General features: G+C 62.8%; 1 protein-coding gene across 1 annotated transcript; it reads right to left on the reverse strand.

The window, feature by feature from the left end:
• Nucleotides 1-9374: 9374 nt before the first annotated feature.
• LOC311196432 (C-signal-like) lies at nucleotides 9375-15102 on the reverse strand. The gene is made up of 6 exons (XM_084269996.1): nucleotides 14950-15102; nucleotides 12874-12925; nucleotides 11108-11298; nucleotides 10650-10808; nucleotides 10271-10381; nucleotides 9375-9667 (listed from the first exon to the last, which is right to left on the reverse strand). The coding sequence occupies exons 1-6, from the start codon at nucleotides 15094-15096 to the stop codon at nucleotides 9554-9556; spliced, it is 774 nt and encodes a 257-aa protein (XP_084126122.1). The 5' UTR covers nucleotides 15097-15102; the 3' UTR covers nucleotides 9375-9553.
• Nucleotides 15103-15634: the final 532 nt, after the last annotated feature.

Here is a 15634-nt window from a genome sequence, read left to right on the forward strand (position 1 = left end):
GTCACCGGGAGTTTGCTCGGCACAGACCAGTGGTGCAAAACAAACCACCAAGGCCAGGCTCAGCACCCCAGCCCCTGCAGCCCCAGCAGGCAGGGGTTAACCTTCCCCCATGGGTACAGGTGCAGCTGGAGCCTGGAGGAGGTTTTCTGGCTTTCAGAACTGGGAAACTGAGTGCTGATGTGGGCAGGGGTACCCTGCCTGAGCGCCAGCCAGCACCACCCAGCACCTCCCGGCACAGGATCACACCTTGCCGGAGCCAGGAGCCCCCTAAGCAGGTTCCCCTCTCCCTGGCAGCTTCAGCATCCAGCTGCACTGGCTGGCCGCATCCTCCCGCTGCGGTGCAGAGGAAGGGCAGGGTCATCGGTGCACCCCTGCACCACGGCTCTCAGCCCAAATCGCTCCTCTCACTGCAGGCTGGGCCCGGAGCCACATCGTCCTCTCTCCCCTCTCTCTCCAGAGGGCAGGAGGCCAGCTCTTGGCTCCACGCCTGCCTCCCTCCACCGCTGCCCCGGAGCTCCTGCGTGCTCAGCATTCCTGCTCAGCATTGGAGCAAGGCAGGGAGCACAGCCCGGAGCTGTGAGCCCCCAAAACCTCGCACTGGGGACGGCCACGTATGCTGAGCCCGCTGCTCAGAGCTCAGGGAGCAGCCGCGGTGCCGCAGGCTTGGAGCTGAGCATCCCAGCATCCTGGCGCTGGGCTCCTCATGGCTCCGGGATCGTGTTTTTGGGGAACACGAGCTGGGATAAAGCTGAGCGAGCCAGGGCGGTGCTGGTGCAGCGTGAGCAATCTGTGAGCTGCCTCTCCAGCTGAGTCACCGGAGCCTGGGCTGCGCTCGGCTCTGGCCGGCAGCGAGGAGAGGCTGTGCCAGCAGGTCCTCTGAGTCCTGCTGGAAACCCTTCCCGGCGTGCCGGGGGCCAGCTCGCAGCAGCAGCAGTCTGGGGTGCAGCTCGTCCCTCTCTGTGAGGCAGAGCTGCTTGTCCCAGCACTTGGCCTGGCTGTGGGGCTGGGTGAAAGGAGGGAAGGACATCCCTGGATGGACACAAAGCTGCTCGGCGATGGCCAGCATGGGGTGGGCTGTCAGCTTGCCCAGGGTCTTGGGCTGGTGAGCAGGCACCAAGCCAGGGCTTTGCAGCAAAGCCAGGTCATGACTGCATCAGCTTCAGCCCCAGCACGGTCCAAGGAGGGCGAGGAGCTCCAGAGAGACACCATGGGTTAGTCCAGACTTTCCAGCCACCAGCCAGCTCTCCTCTCTCCTAACTGCCCTCTCCATCCTGGGAAGGTGGCAGGCAGCATCTCCAACCCAGTGCCGGAACATCCCCTTGGGACCACGTGGCCTCGGGCAGCCAGGCACCCATCCCTCCTCGGCAGGGTAGGAGCCATCTCACGCACACCCTGGAGGAATCACTCCACAAGTATTCATGATTCACAAGATTCCTGCAGCCCCTCAGGGACTGTCTGACGCTGCGCAGGAAAGCTGAGGTCATGGACAAGCCCAGAAACCAGCCAGGCCACGGCAGCAGGGATGCTGGCATGGCTGGACCACAGCAGCAGGGATGCTGGCATGGCTGGACCATGGTGGCAGGGATGCTGGCATGGTGGCAAGGATGCTGGCATGGCTGGACCACAGCGGCAGTGATGCTGGCATGGCTGGACCATGGTGGCAGGGATGCTGGCATGGTGGCAGGGATGCTGGCATGGCTGGACCACAGTGGCAGGGATGCTGGCATGGCTGGACTATGGTGGCAGGGATGCTGGCATGGTGGCAAGGATGCTGGCATGGCTGGACCACAGGGGCAGTGATGCTGGCATGGCTGGACCATGGTGGCAGGGATGCTGGCATGGTGGCAGGGATGCTGGCATGGCTGGACCACAGCGGCAGGGATGCTGGCATGGCTGGGCCACGGCGCAGCATCAGCATCCCAGGGATCCGGCACCGTGCTGGGTAAAGCTCAGCCCATGTAGCTGGCTGCTGCAGGAATACCTTGCCCTGAAGCCGGCCCAGACCAGGCACTCTGGTGCCATAGGGGATGAGAGAGGAAAATTCAGAGGCTGAGTTGCTTTGGCAGGGCTGAATTTGGCAGGGCTGTTTGCAAGCACGTGTGGACACGGTCCTCCCTCAGCATCATGGGGAGGGGGGCCCATGCGGGTCCTGATCTGCTCCACGCTGGTCCTGGGACCAAAAGCACAGAGCAGGTCTGTGCAGGGCTCCTGCAGCACCCGATCCCTCCCCTCCAAAGGAAACAACAAAGGAAATGCTGGGATGAGGACTGAGGAAATGAAACCGGTGGTGTGGGGTGAGCCAGGGTAGGAAGCAGCCGTAATCACCACCCGTCCCCATCGCCTGCAGCTCGCCCAGCCCGCATCCCACAGCACGGCACGTATCAACCCTGGGGGAAATCACATGCCAGAGGGTGTGTCAGGCAGCCAGGGGGGTTCCAAGTGATCCCTGGTTCCAGGAAGAGAACCTGGGTACCCTTTGCACACTCCAAGCCTGGCATCTCCGTGCTCACTCCATCCCTGTGGAAGATGCAGGGAGACCTCCCGACACCACAGGCTGCCCTCTGCTCCTGAAGCCGGCACCTGAGGTGGCATCTCAGGAGCTCTGCCTTCATCCCGTGCCTCTTCAGCCTGTCCTGTGCTGCTGGTCCAAACTGGTACCCACTGGGAAGGGAAAGGAAGGGTGTCCCTGGAGGAAAACTGTCCTGGCTGAACAACCTCACCAGGAGGAAAACCAGTTGTTAAGAGCCTCAGGTGGGGCAGGGGTAACCCAATAGTGCAGATCCCGAGCAGTGCTGCCCTGAGCCTTGGGACAGGCTGGGAGCGACCCACCCAGACCAAGCCCTCTCCCACATGCCTGTAGCACACGTGTGGGTGCCACCAGCCCTGGCCATGGCTCCGGCTGGTCTCCCCTGTAGCTGTCACATGCCCTGGGCAGCTCTGCTGACACGTGCAGACCTCCTCTTCTCCTACTGGGATGAGTCAGGCTTCCCCCAGCACCTTGCTGGGGTGGCAGCATCAGGGCCCCAGCCAGCATCACCGGCCTCCCAACCAGCACAGGCTGGGGTGGGGGGGGGGTTGGGGGGGTGGCTGGAAGGGCGCAGCTCTGCTTCCCACCCCGCTCCCAGCCATCTGCAGCAGCACGGAAGGCGCTGGAGGCTGGAGCTCGCTGCCAAGAAGCTCTCCTTGGCTCAGCTCCACCGGGCCAGCTTCCTTCCCCTCCACCCCGCAGGCACGGCACGGCTCAGCGCAACGGGGAGAGGGGTCAAGCCCTCAGCAAGCCCCCAGCCCTCTCCAGAGGGTCTGGTGTGGGCGGGATGGTCAGGGTGCTGCCAAGGAACCCCCCTCTGCCATGTCTGCAGAGCCTTGGGGTGCTGGGTTGTCTCTTGGGGTGCCAGCTGGCAGGAGAGGGGGGGTCCCCTGGATGACAGGGGCTCAGAGGAGAAGCCAGCCCTCTCGATAGCCCAGAGATTCTGAGGTGGTGCTGCGGGGGCAAGCTGGTGCCAGCCACACACCCCCCCATCAATGTGCAGCAGTGGGAACCAGCTACATGTCCCACCAAGGGTGTCCCCAACAGAGCCACACTGAGAGCAGCACCCCCAGCCCTTTTCAGGGAGGGGGGTGGGGGCACAGCAGACAGCCTGGCCACATCCAGCCCCCCTCCCCCCCCACTGCTGCAAGCCCTTGCTTTCTGCACCTCCTTCCCTAGGCACCAGAGCCAGCAGAGCTCTTGCTCTCCCAACAGCCTTTTCCCTTCGGTTCCAACTTTTCTGGGGTGTGAAAAGAGCCTCAAGGCTCCTTTTCAGGCACACCCCCCCCCCCAGCTCCCTTCCCATCCCTATCTGCATCCCCCTTTGCCCAGGGCTGGGAGCAGGCTGGCTCAGCACGAGCACAACAACAAGCAGTGTGCTGGAGCCGATGGGAAGGAGTGATGTTCCCGGCTGGTATGCAGCCCCGACAGCACTGGCTCTGCTTTAAAGGGTAACTTTATCCTGTAATAACAAACCAGAGGAGCCAAGTTCCTCCCCAGCGTCACTTCCCTGGCTCCGAGGAGAGGGACACAGGGGAGAGAGCTGGTTGACATGAGCTTGGATCCTTGTTTGCGCTATGGCTGGGGCTCGGTGCGCTCCTCCGGAGCCAGCGAGGGGGGAAGGATGCTCAGCGGGAAGCGGGGCCAGGCATCCTGGCCAGGTCACTCTGTATCCCAGCAAAGGCTGGGCCACAAACCATGCAGCCAGAGAGGATGGCATGGGTACCTGCTGCTCTCCAGGGACATCCCCGAGGCCCTGTGCCGTTCACCAGGCTTCCACAGACACACTGGGGTGCTGGGGACCAAGGGGATGATGACCCCTCTGTGGAGCCCTGTCCTGGGCTGCCCCAGCCTGTGCCGTGCACCCCGGGGCAGCTTTAAGCCCTGTCCTCCATCCCGGTGCCGGACGGGTGCGCCGGCGGCTCAGCACGGTGCCAGCTCTGGATGAAGCCTCCCGGGAACTTGCTCGGCAAGAGCTGGAAATTCAGGCCCAGCCAGTGCCAGGGGACAGGCATGGGGCTGGGGGGAGCTGACCCACTCCAGAGCCCCAGCAGGACCCTCCTAAGCCAGATGGCATCCTACAGCCGAGGCCTCGCGCTGCCAATGCCAACCCCTTCAACTGGCACTGCCAGGAGCAACGGCACGGGCAGCAGCCGTGGAAGGAGGGGTGAACCCCCCAATGCAGCCCCCCAGCACGTGTTGCCTTTGGGAGATCAGCACATGTGGCTGTGCCAGGACCCAGGGCACGGGGTGGGCTAGCCCAGGAGAACCACTGGTTTATACTGGGGGTGTGGTGGGCAGGTCAGCAATGGGCACGGTGGGTTTGCAGGAGACACGGCGCATCTCGGCGTTGCCCGGTGGGCTCAGCAGCTGGACAACCTACCTCTGCTCCTGCATGGGCAAGGTGTCCCACGGTGGTCAGCTCCAGGGAGGACACCAAGGTCCCTTTCTTGCCAGAGAAGAAGCAGGGGACAGCTAGCTGGAGTTCAGTTGTGGGAGAAGATGAGGATCTGGAGAAGGCTGCCGAGGGGTCTGTCGGATTCCCACTCCCCCAAGGGGTGGCTGGCAGGTCCTCTGGAGACCCTGGGGTTCAGTTAAACCCCTGCCCAGCAAACGAAGCCGTTGACATGCTGCAGTTTTCTTTCCCAAGAGGGTCTTCCTCCGAAGCGTTCATTAGGTATTTGGGATACATCTGTGCAAAGTGGCCACCTCCATGGTATCCCCCCCAGCAGATGGGGGACGCTGCAAGAGGGAGCAGAGGGCAGGATCCAACCAGCTAAAAGGGGCAAGAGAGAGCAAGGAGGGGATCATGGGCACTGAAAGCCTCCAGGACCTTCTCTCCACCCTGAGAGATGACAACGTCAGCACCCACCCTTCCCAAGGGTGACCGTGGGACACCCGTGGGACACGGCCTGTCTCAGGGGAGACATGCCAGGGGGTGCTGCTGTGGTTCCCCAGGGAGGTAAAGCCTGCAGCAAGCTCCCAGTACCGCTGGGTCCTCCCAGGGTGGCCATGGAGCATCCCCACAGAGCCACGGGCTGGGCAGCAACGCGTTAAGAGCACGAGGTGGGACCCGGCCAGCCGCTTCCTCCCGGCTCACAGCAGCGCAGGAAGGGGGGATGCGAAGGGCTCTGCGGGGCCAGATAGCGATGGCTGCAGAGGAAGCCCCAGCGCATTATCTGCTGGCCCCACTCAGCTTCCTTGGCAGCCAAGGGACCAGGACGTGCTTCCTCCTGGGCCACGTTCCTCACGTGCCCCAGCCCAGTCCCGGACCTTCAGCAGTGGCCCTGGGCCCCAGCACCCTCCTGGCTCTGCATTGCCCAGGGAGCTGTGGGACCCCAGATCACCTGGTCCCCCCAGCATCCACCGCCGAGGGCTCTGGGAACAGCCCCCCCATACTGGGGACTCAGCCACCGGACCACGGTGCCACCCAGTGCAGAGATGCCCCCACTGTGCCCATCCCGCTGCCCTGTCCCCACCCACTCCACGGCCGGTGCCCCCACCTTGGCAGAACAAAGAGCTGGAAGGAGCCTCCTGCCCCGGTGGTGTCTGAAGTCCCCAGAGTGCTGGGTGCTCTCTGAGGTCCCAGTGCTTCCCTGACCAGCGAAGCTCCGGTGTACCGGGGGTGCTGCCGCGCCGGGGGTGCTGCAGCCACGCTGGCCACACGGGCTGGTGTCCCGCCGCTTCCTCGTGTGCCGGCTGCTGGTGACCTGCCTCCTGCCCCACCTCCACAGCCACATCTGTGCCGCAGGAACAGCCCTTTTCCGCTCCCAGTCTCCCCTTCTGACCCTCGCATCCTGGAGCCAGTGCTGCCTCCCACGGGGGGCTCTGCCTGCTGCTGTGTGTCCCACCGGGCACAGCAGGTTGCCTCTCCAAATGGGTCTTGTCCTGGTCTGGCAAGTCCTGCCAGGAATCCCCCACGTTCCTCCCCGCTCCCGTCCTGACCTACGGGCCTCCCTGACCCCAGCTCCTGGTGCAACAGGTCTTTCCCAGTGGCTACTGGTCTGGAAGAAGGCAACTGATGGGAGACTGTGGAAAACATGAGCCTTTCCAGACCCTGCTGTCAGCCCCTGGAGAGCTGCTGGGCTCTTCCCAGAGCAGACAGATGTTTGCCCCCAGATGTTGCCACGGCTCCCCATGGGGCTGGCTCTGGGCTACAACCTGCCCTGGTCGCTGGGAGTCCCCAGCCAGGTTCCCTCATGCAGCCCCTGTGGGAAGGGTCCCCAACGGCTCCCCTGGGTTTTCCCCCTGCAGCAGTGACCCGGGATGGCCCATGGGTCACTTCCAGCTGGGACCTGTCCCAGAGCTTCAGGAGAGAGACGGATCAGCTGCTAAAAGCAGCTGGATCCTAAATCCACCCCGGCACCATCCCAGCTTGCTCAAGTTGCTCCCATATGGCCAGGAGGAGATGGCACTTCAGGTGTCTCCTGGGTCCCGGTGCAGGAGGACACAGCAGTGCTCAGGGCTGTGTGTTCCCCACGGCAGGCAGGGGGGTGCTGAGGTCCCACCCTGCCCAGGGCCGGGAGATAAAGCCTGACACAAAGGGCACGTAGGGAAGTGATGGAGGCAGGAAACATCAGGCAGGAGAGGAAGCGGGGAGATAATCAGCTGCGTGTGCACAAACACCCGGAACTTGTGCAAAGGAAAAGCCACCAGCACTTGGCAAGCATGTGAGCAGGGAGACCTGCTGCCTGGCCCCTCAGCCGGGCTTCTGCAGGAACATGTGTCCTGCAGCACCTTACAGTGCCCAGGTATCACCAGCCACCAAACTACTGGTGATACTGGCTGGCACGGTGCCTGGCAGCTCAGCTCCACACCTCTGCGCTCCCTGGGATGACCCCTGGGGGTGTTTGGGAGGTGGGGAGGTGAAGGATGGTTTCCTGAGGAGCAGCTGACCTCACCTGTGGTGGCAAAGCCCTTGCCAAGGGTGATTCCCAGTTGCAGAGGTCCAGGCTGGGCTAAATGGGATCAGTTGACCCGCTGCTGCTCGGTGCTGCGGGGAAACGAGCTTCAGCATCCGTAGGGAACACCAGGCTTCCCAAGGGCTGATGCTCACAGTGCTCCAACGTTTGGCAGCCCCCTGAGGTTTGTTCACATCCCTCACACCCCCATGCAGGAGAGTGGGCTTCACCTCCAGAGCTTCCTGGTCCTCCTGCCACCACCTTTGGCACGCGGGGCTACCCACATCCCCGTGACCTGCCCATGCTGCGGTGCCCCAGGGGTCCAGAAAGGGATGCTCACAGCTTTACCAGCCAAAACCTGCTGCCACAGCAGGTGGGCAACCATCCTGTGTCACCAGCACTGCTGACTGCCAGCCACGCTGACAGACCCCATCCCAGCTTTCAGTGATCCCGTTTCTCCCCGTGTTCCCAGGGGAGCAGCCGCATCATCCCACAGGGCTGGCGATGGGGGAGGCTACAGGCTGCCTGGGAGCGATGGTGGGATCCCTGGCAGAGCTCATCTCCCAGGGCCCAGCGCCTGGCACAGGGCAGAAAGGAGGAACATGAAGCCTGGTGGGCATGGAGCCGGCCTGTGGTGTCTGTCTGGGCTCCAGCTGGGTGGTGTGGAGGGACCAGGACAGGAGAACCTTTGCCAAGGGCACAAGTGATGCTCAGTGAAGGCTGGGCCATGGGCTGAGCCAGCTCCAGGCTGACTCCTGTACAGCTGCAGGATCAGGCCCTTCCTTCTCCTGTGCTCCCATCCCTCAGCCACCCCTCAGGAGGGATTTCTCTCCTCTCATCACAGGGCTGGCAAATGCCAGGGCGGTGCCTGGGTGGGCACTGACTCCCCTGCCACAGCTCTGAGCTGGCAGAGATCAGAGTGACCACGCATTTGCATGGGAAATCAGGGGATGAGGAAGAGCCCAGGTGACTCCCAGCTTCCCAGGGGATGAAGCAGCCCACAGCTGAGGCAGCAGCATTGCTCACCATCCCCAACACACCCAGGATGGAAACGGGACCTGGGTGACCCAGCTCCTGCAACTGGTCCAGAAAGGAAAATGCACACTGAGGAAGGGATTCCGTCCCCCTCCCCCAGCTGGGGATGCTCCCAGCGATCCTAAACTCCACAGGGACATCTTACCTCTCCTCCTTCCCCTGCCTTGGCACCTGAGCTGCTTGGGACCCCCAAGAAAGGGTCACAAGCTCTGGCAGTGGAGCCACAGGCACCCCATTCCCAGGCTGGTGCCCAGGGAGCAGGTGTTCCCCACTGTCCCCTTTCCCAGCCTCTCCAAGGTCTCAGCTACCGAACTGCTACTGCCTTGGGGGGTCCTGGCAAGGACCTCAGGGGTGCCTGTGACTCACTGGGTGCTGGGGCTTGCTGGAGCCCGCTGAGGCACAGCTCAGCTCAGCAGGGCAGAGACAGAGCCCCGGCTCTCATGCAGAACAGTGTGCAGCCCCCAGCTCCCCGGCTCAGCTGGTGCTGCTGGACAATACCCCCACCCCCTGGGGAAGAGGTATGACCTGGGTACAACTCCAGACAAGGCCGGGGACAGAGGTGCCCCAGCTGTGCCTCCAGATGTGGCTCCGAGGGAAGCCACAGGGGGCACACCAGGCTGCTCTGCCCACCCGAATGGCTTGGGGGATCCCCAGCTCCTCTTCCCCATATTCTGCCCCCTGCCAGAGGAAAAAGCTCTTCCCAGAAATGGCAGAACCCTCCTGGGGGAACCCAGCATCACCCCAAAGGGCTTCTCTCTGGGGGTGTTACCTCCTCCAGGCGCCCCACGCAGAGGCCCAGAGGCTCTCCACCTCCCCCTCCCACACAAGGGCCATCCCTGAGCTGTCCCGGGCTTTCCCCACCCAGTCCTGCCCAGCTGGGGCTCTGGCTTCTCCCAGACACCCCAGCTGGGTGAGGGCACAGGCACTAATTGTCTTTATTGGTTAACAAGGTGAAGGCAGGAATCAGAAGCCCAGCAGAGTCCCAGGTAGGTCCCTTGCAGGGCACGGAGGGCTGAGCCATCCCGGTTGGGTCCCGCGAACCCGGAGAGTCCTCTGGCACTGCGGGGTCCCTCATGGGGACACGGTGTGGTCACCAAGGGATGGGTTTCCCTTCCCAGTTGAGCAGGGTCCCGCTGTGTTTCTCCGAGAGGATCACCAGTACCGAGAGCAGCCCCCGCACGCTCGTGTCCACTGTCAGGTCCGCCTGCAGCCGGCACAAGTGACCCCTCACCGGCAGCCCCGGCACCCGCTCAGCCTGGAGAGGGTCCTTACACCCAGACCCAGCAGAGACCCGTGGGAGGGGGGTGTGGGGTGCAGTGTGTGGGAATCATAGACTGGTCTGGGTTGGGAGGGACCCCAAGGGTCACAGAGCTCCAACCCCCTGCCACAGGCAGGGACACCAACCTCCAGGCCTGGAGCTACACCAGGTTGCCCAGAGCCCCATCCAACCTGGCCTTGAACACCCCCAGGGATGGGGCACCCACCCCCTCTCTGGGCAGCCTGTTCCAGCCCCTCACCACTCTCTCTATAAAGAACTTCCCCCAATATCTCCTCTCACCCTCCCCTCCTCCAGCTTCACTCCATCCCCCTTGTCCTGCCAGTCTCTGCCCTTTAACAAGCTGATTCCCCCCCGTTCCTCTGCTCCCTTCAGGGACCCCCACAGCCTTCTCTTCTCTTCTCCAGGCTGAACAAGCCCAGCTCCCTCAGCCTCTCTTCGCAGGGGAGCTGCTCCAGCCCTCTAATGAAGATGCTCACTGATGGCTCTGCAGGACCTCCCTGCCCCTTGAACCCTTCAGCTGGAACCCACCTCCTGGGTGCCCATGTCGGTTTTCACCCAGCCAGGGTGAAGTGCCACGCAGAGGATCCCAGCTTCCCCGTAGGTCAGGGCCTGGCACTTGGTGAGCATGTTGAGTGCAGCCTGTGGGAGGAGGAAGTCATCAGCCACGGGCAGCTGAATGCTTCACATGCTCCTGTGGCTTCCCTCCCATCTCTGCCTCATGGCAAGGAGAGGAAAAGCCATGCCAGGTCCTCAAGAGACAGCGTGTGCCTGCCTGAGGTAGGCAGCAGCTGGGCATGGAGATGTGCAGGGAGCTGGGGTGGTGATGGGCCCCAAGAAGCCCTTCCATCTCTCCAGGGGACAGCTCTGCCCCGCGCTGAGCTCAGGAGCAGCTCCCTGTGCTCTGTACCTTGCTGCAGCGGTAGGAGATGACAGGCTTGAAGAAGGACTCGGGAGTCTTCTCGATGGACCCCAGGACGGTGGAGATGTTGATGATGGCTGCCTTGTTGCAACTCAGCCCCTTTTCTGTGCTCTCCCGGGCAGCTTTCTTCAGCAGGGGCAGGAAGGCCTGGGGAGAAGCAGCCTGGTAGGACATCTGTACCTTGGGCCAGCCCCGTGGGTGGCAGCTGCCTACAGCAGGGAGGATGAAGGGGAAGAGCAGGAAGCCAGGAGAACCTGGATATTTCGCTGGAGTCGTCCTGCCTGCTCCCAGTTAGCCCAGCATGGTGTGGGGGGCAACAGGGAGCACTGCCCCCTCTCTCCTGCAGCCCCAGGAAGCTTGGCAAAGCCCCCCAAGATCTCCACTGTGGCAGCCTGAGATACCCTCAAGCTGGGCTAAGTTCCACCCACCCGGAGCTTCACCCATACCTGGGCCATCAGCATTGGCCCCACCGCGTTGGTCTTGTACGTCCTCATCATCTCCTCAGCGTCCACCGTGTCCAGCGAGGCCGTGGGGGTGTAGATGGCAGCGTTGTTGATCAGCAGGTTCAAGCCGGTGCCGTTCAGCTTCCCCTCCACGATCCTGGAGGCGTCGGTGACGGCCGAGGGATTCGCCACATCTGCAGAGGAGGAGAAGGGGGCTTGGGAAGTCCTGGGGACCACCCCGGGCCGCTGGGGAGAAGGGAGGGAGGTGAAGATGCTGCCGGACCAGCCTGGCACGGGGACCTGGGTGACTTTGACCTGGACAGGCTGGAGAGCTGGGCAGTTAGAAACCAGATGAAGTTCAGCAAAAGCAAGTGTAAAGTCTGGCACCTGGGAAGGAACAACCATTTGTATCAGTACAGGCTGGGGGTGACCTGCTGGAGAGGAGCTCAGTGGAGAAGGACCTGGGGGTCCTGGTAGATGACAGGTTGGCCATGACCCAGCAGTGTGCCCTGGGGCTGAGAGAGACAATGGGATCCTGGGGGCATCAGGAGGAGTGTGGCCAGCAGGTCACAGGAGGGGATCCTCCCCCTCTGCTCTGCCCTGGTCAGGCCCCACCTGGAGTGTTGTGTCCAGTTCTGGGCTCCTTGGTTTAAAAAGGACAGGGATCTCCTGGAGAGAGTCCAAAGAAGGGCCACGAAGATGATGAGGGGCCTGGAACATCTCCCCTATGAGGAAAGGCTGAGTGAGCTGGGGCTGTTCAGCCTTGAGAAGACTAAGGGGGGACCTAATTAAAGTTTATAATTATCTGAAGCAGGGGATGCAGGGGGAATCAGCCAGCCCCTTTTCAGTGGTCTGTGGAGACAGGACAAGGGGCACTGGCTGCAAGTTGGAGCACAGGGAATTCCACACCAACATGCGGAGGAACTTTTTCCCAGTGAGGGTGAGGGAGCCCTAGGACAGGCTGCCCAGGGGGTGTGGAGTCTCCTTCTTTGGAGATATTCAAGACCCGTCTGGACGCCTATCTGAGTGATGTGTCCTAGGGAGCTGCTTTGGCAGGGGGGTTGGACCCGATGATCTCTTGAGGTCCCTTCCAACCCCTGCAATTCTATGATTCTGTGATTCTATGACTTTCCACCCACGGGCACCAGATGGTGCTGTGCGACCATCTCAAGGAACCCGGCACCCGCAAACTCAGATCTGCCCCCCCCCAGCTGAAGGACCCCGCCCTGGGGCAGCCCCTGCTGTGACCCCCAGGCTGCGCCAGGCTCCGGCGGCCACAGCTCCGGTCAGCGGCCAAAGTCCGTCCCTGGGGAACCCAGGGCAGCTCGGGGTGTGGGGAGGGGGGACTGTCCCCGGGGGTGGTGCTGGGGCAGCCGCCGCGGGATGGCTCCGCGAGGTCCCACAGCTCTCCCCCGGGCTCGGGGCCGGCTGCGCAGCGGTCCCACGGGAGATGCGGGAGCGCTCCCGGCCTCCCCTGGGGCTGCGGGTCACGGCAGCTCTGCGGCTCGGGCCAGCACCGACACAGCTGCAGCCTGCCCAGGAGGATCCGGGGAACGGGGTATGGGGCTCAGGCAGGTCTTTTGGCAGCAGGTCTGAAGAACTGCATCCCCGGGGAGAGAGGGAAGGAGGGAAGGGAGGGAAGGAGAGGGAAGGGAGGGAGGGAGGGAGGGAGGGAGGAAAGAAGGGAGGAAGGGAGGAAAAGAGGAAGGGAGGAAAGGAGGGAGGGAGGAAAGGAGGGAGGGAGGAACTTGCTAGCAGCGCACACCTACCCAGCTTCACAAGTACCACGTTTGGGTGCTTGGCTGCCAGCTCCCGCAGCTCCTACAACAAGAGACATGGGAACAGTCAGAACGAGGCAGTGGGGATGCCAGGCGTGATCCTGGGGCACCAGTGATGGTCCACCCTGAGGGGAATGCCACTTGGGAATGGCTGGACTGGGGAGCTGCCTGGACTCGGGCTTCTTCTGGGCTCCACAGAGCAACCTGCATGTGGCTCAGCGCCCGACAGGGCCCAACTGCATTGGGTCACTCACAATGGCTGCTGCACAACCTGGCCAGAGCCACAGCAAAGGCTGGCAGCAAACCATTAAGGACCAGCTCTGCTGGGAAAGAGTGCAAACCAGCCAGGGATACAGCCTGAAGGGCCTCGCAGAGGCTGCTGGAAACATGATGGAGGAAGAGTTGCTGTGAGTGACAACAGCAGACTTGGCGTTTGGGGAAGTCACATCTGGATCCAAACAGCCCTGTCACAGGCCTCGCTCTGCTCTGGGACACGCAGTGCCACCCACTCATGTGAAATGAACCACGTGGCTCTTCTGTGTTGACTGTTTTCCCCAAACACAGAGGATTCAGAAGCTCTTTCCTAAAAGCCCATGTTCAACAGCGGTTCCTAGCAGCTCTTTGCTCCGAGCCTTCTCCAAGTACAGCAGGCTTCAGCCAACAGAAACCCAACCACCAAGTCCCGTGTGTCCAGGGTGGTCGCTTTGGGAGTTAAAAACCTCTCACAAACCAGCCCACAGAGAATGCTGCAGGTGGCTTCTTGTGAGATGTGTCCTACCAACATGGGGCAGGAGAGCTGCTGGCATTGGCTGGGGTCCACCTCGGAGCATCCCCACTAGACCCACATTAACCTGGGCACAGGAAATGACAGAAAATCCATGTAAATGGTTTGTGATGGCCAGCAGATGTTTCTCCTCCCCTGTTTTGCCCAGCTGCTGGCCTCTACAGCCTCGAACCATCCCAGCACTGAGCCTCGGCCTCACCCACCCCAGCACCTGATCTGGGCACAGAGGGGCAGGAGGAACGATGTGGCACCAGTCTGCAGAGGGTCACTCTGTCCTTGGTCTCCTGTGGCCATGGACTTCAGAAGCAATACCCTGAAGATGCTGCCTTTACCCTGCCACAGTTGCACACAGATGCTTAGAGAAGCATCTCCCAGTTGAGAGCCATGCACGTGGGCCACTGTGTGTGGGAGGGGGAGATGGGGGACTGCTGCCAGTCCAGCCCTACAACTACCCCTGAGCAACTCACTCCGCTGGGACCCCACCTGAGCCACCAAGAGTGCTAAGAGTATCCCAAGGACTTCCCAAGGCCTGGCCCCTGCACACTTCCCCGCTGTGAGAAAGATGCAGCAAACAAAGGTGCCGGAGCCGGGACCTCCCCGCATTTCAGGTGGTCACTGCAGAGAGAAAACAAAACTGGACCTGGGGGGAGCTGGGAGCCTGTGGCAGAGCGGGGAGCAGGGGGAGGACACCCCACAGCAGCCTCCAGGCTCCACCAGTCCCCAACCCCCAGATTTCCCACGGGCTGGTAACGTGCTGGAGCCGCGTTGCCGTGATTCCCACCAGCTCAGCCAGCCCCAGCCGCCGAGCCCAACGCCAGTCTGGCGCGGGCCGGCGCCGGGCCGGGGGCTCGTGGGTGAAGGCTGGTCACGGGGGCGCCGGCTGGGACGCGGCCAATGCTGCCTCAAACAGCCCAGCGCGGCTGCTCCTCCCGCTGCACGGTGAGCCCTGAGGGGCCTTTCCACAGCGACCCCTGAGTGGCCTTTCCATGGTGACCCGAGAGGCCGTTCCATGGTGACCCGAGTGGCCTTTCATGGTGACCCGAGAGGCCTCTCCATGGTGACCCGAGAGGCCTTTCCACAGCGACCCCTGAGTGGCCTTTCCACGGTGACCCGAGAGGCCTTTCATGGTGACCCGAGTGGCCGTTCCACAGTGACCCCTGAAGGGCCTTTCCGCGCTGCTTCTCCCGCTGGTGAAGCCAACAGAGCCCATAACGAATCCCCTCTGCCCCCACCAAAGGTGCTGCCGACACCCCCTCCGTGCCTGCCCCGAGCCCCCCGCCCACCTGGGCCCGCGGTCCCTCGGGGTCCCGACACGTGGCGAAGATCCAGGCGGGGGGTCGTGGTGCCCCCAGCAGCTGCTTCACCAGCTCCAGCCCGATGCCGCGGTTGGAACCGGTCACCAGCACCGATCGCGCCCGTACCGCCGCCATGGCCGCCGTCCCTGTGGGGCGGGTCCGGCCCCGCACCGCCTCCCCGGCCCCGGAATGACCGGGAGGGCGGGTGTTTGCTCTTCCCTGTCTAAATATTAAGTTCAAACGCACCAAGCGCATCCCGACACCCGGCTCCCGCACCCGCCCCGGCATCCCCGCGGAGGGGAGAGCGGCTCACGGAGTGATGCTCGGGGTTGGGGGGCAGGGGGGGACCCCCCACCCCATGTTCCTGAGGCAGGGGAAAAGCTCTGCAGCATTTTTAGGGTCGTGTCATGGGCACAGAAAAGTGAGGTTTCCCCTGGTTTGGAAAAGAGGAAATGAAACCTGGCGTCAAGCCGATTTGCCGGGGGAGGTACCAGATCCCTCCCAGCTGCTCTCGGAGGGCTCCCCAAAAACGGTTTGGCTCTCCCTGGCATGGTCAGACCTGATGAACTGCGTAAATGGGAGGCGAGGGTGGCGGGGGGGGGATGTTGGGGGGTGGATTTTTCTGTGTGGTTGTTTGGTTGATGAGTCTCTGGTACCTGGCTAACAGCTGGAC

The sequence above is a fragment of the Gallinula chloropus genome, assembly GCF_964237585.1.
Source record: "Gallinula chloropus genome assembly, chromosome: 13".
NCBI lineage: Eukaryota > Metazoa > Chordata > Aves > Gruiformes > Rallidae > Gallinula > Gallinula chloropus.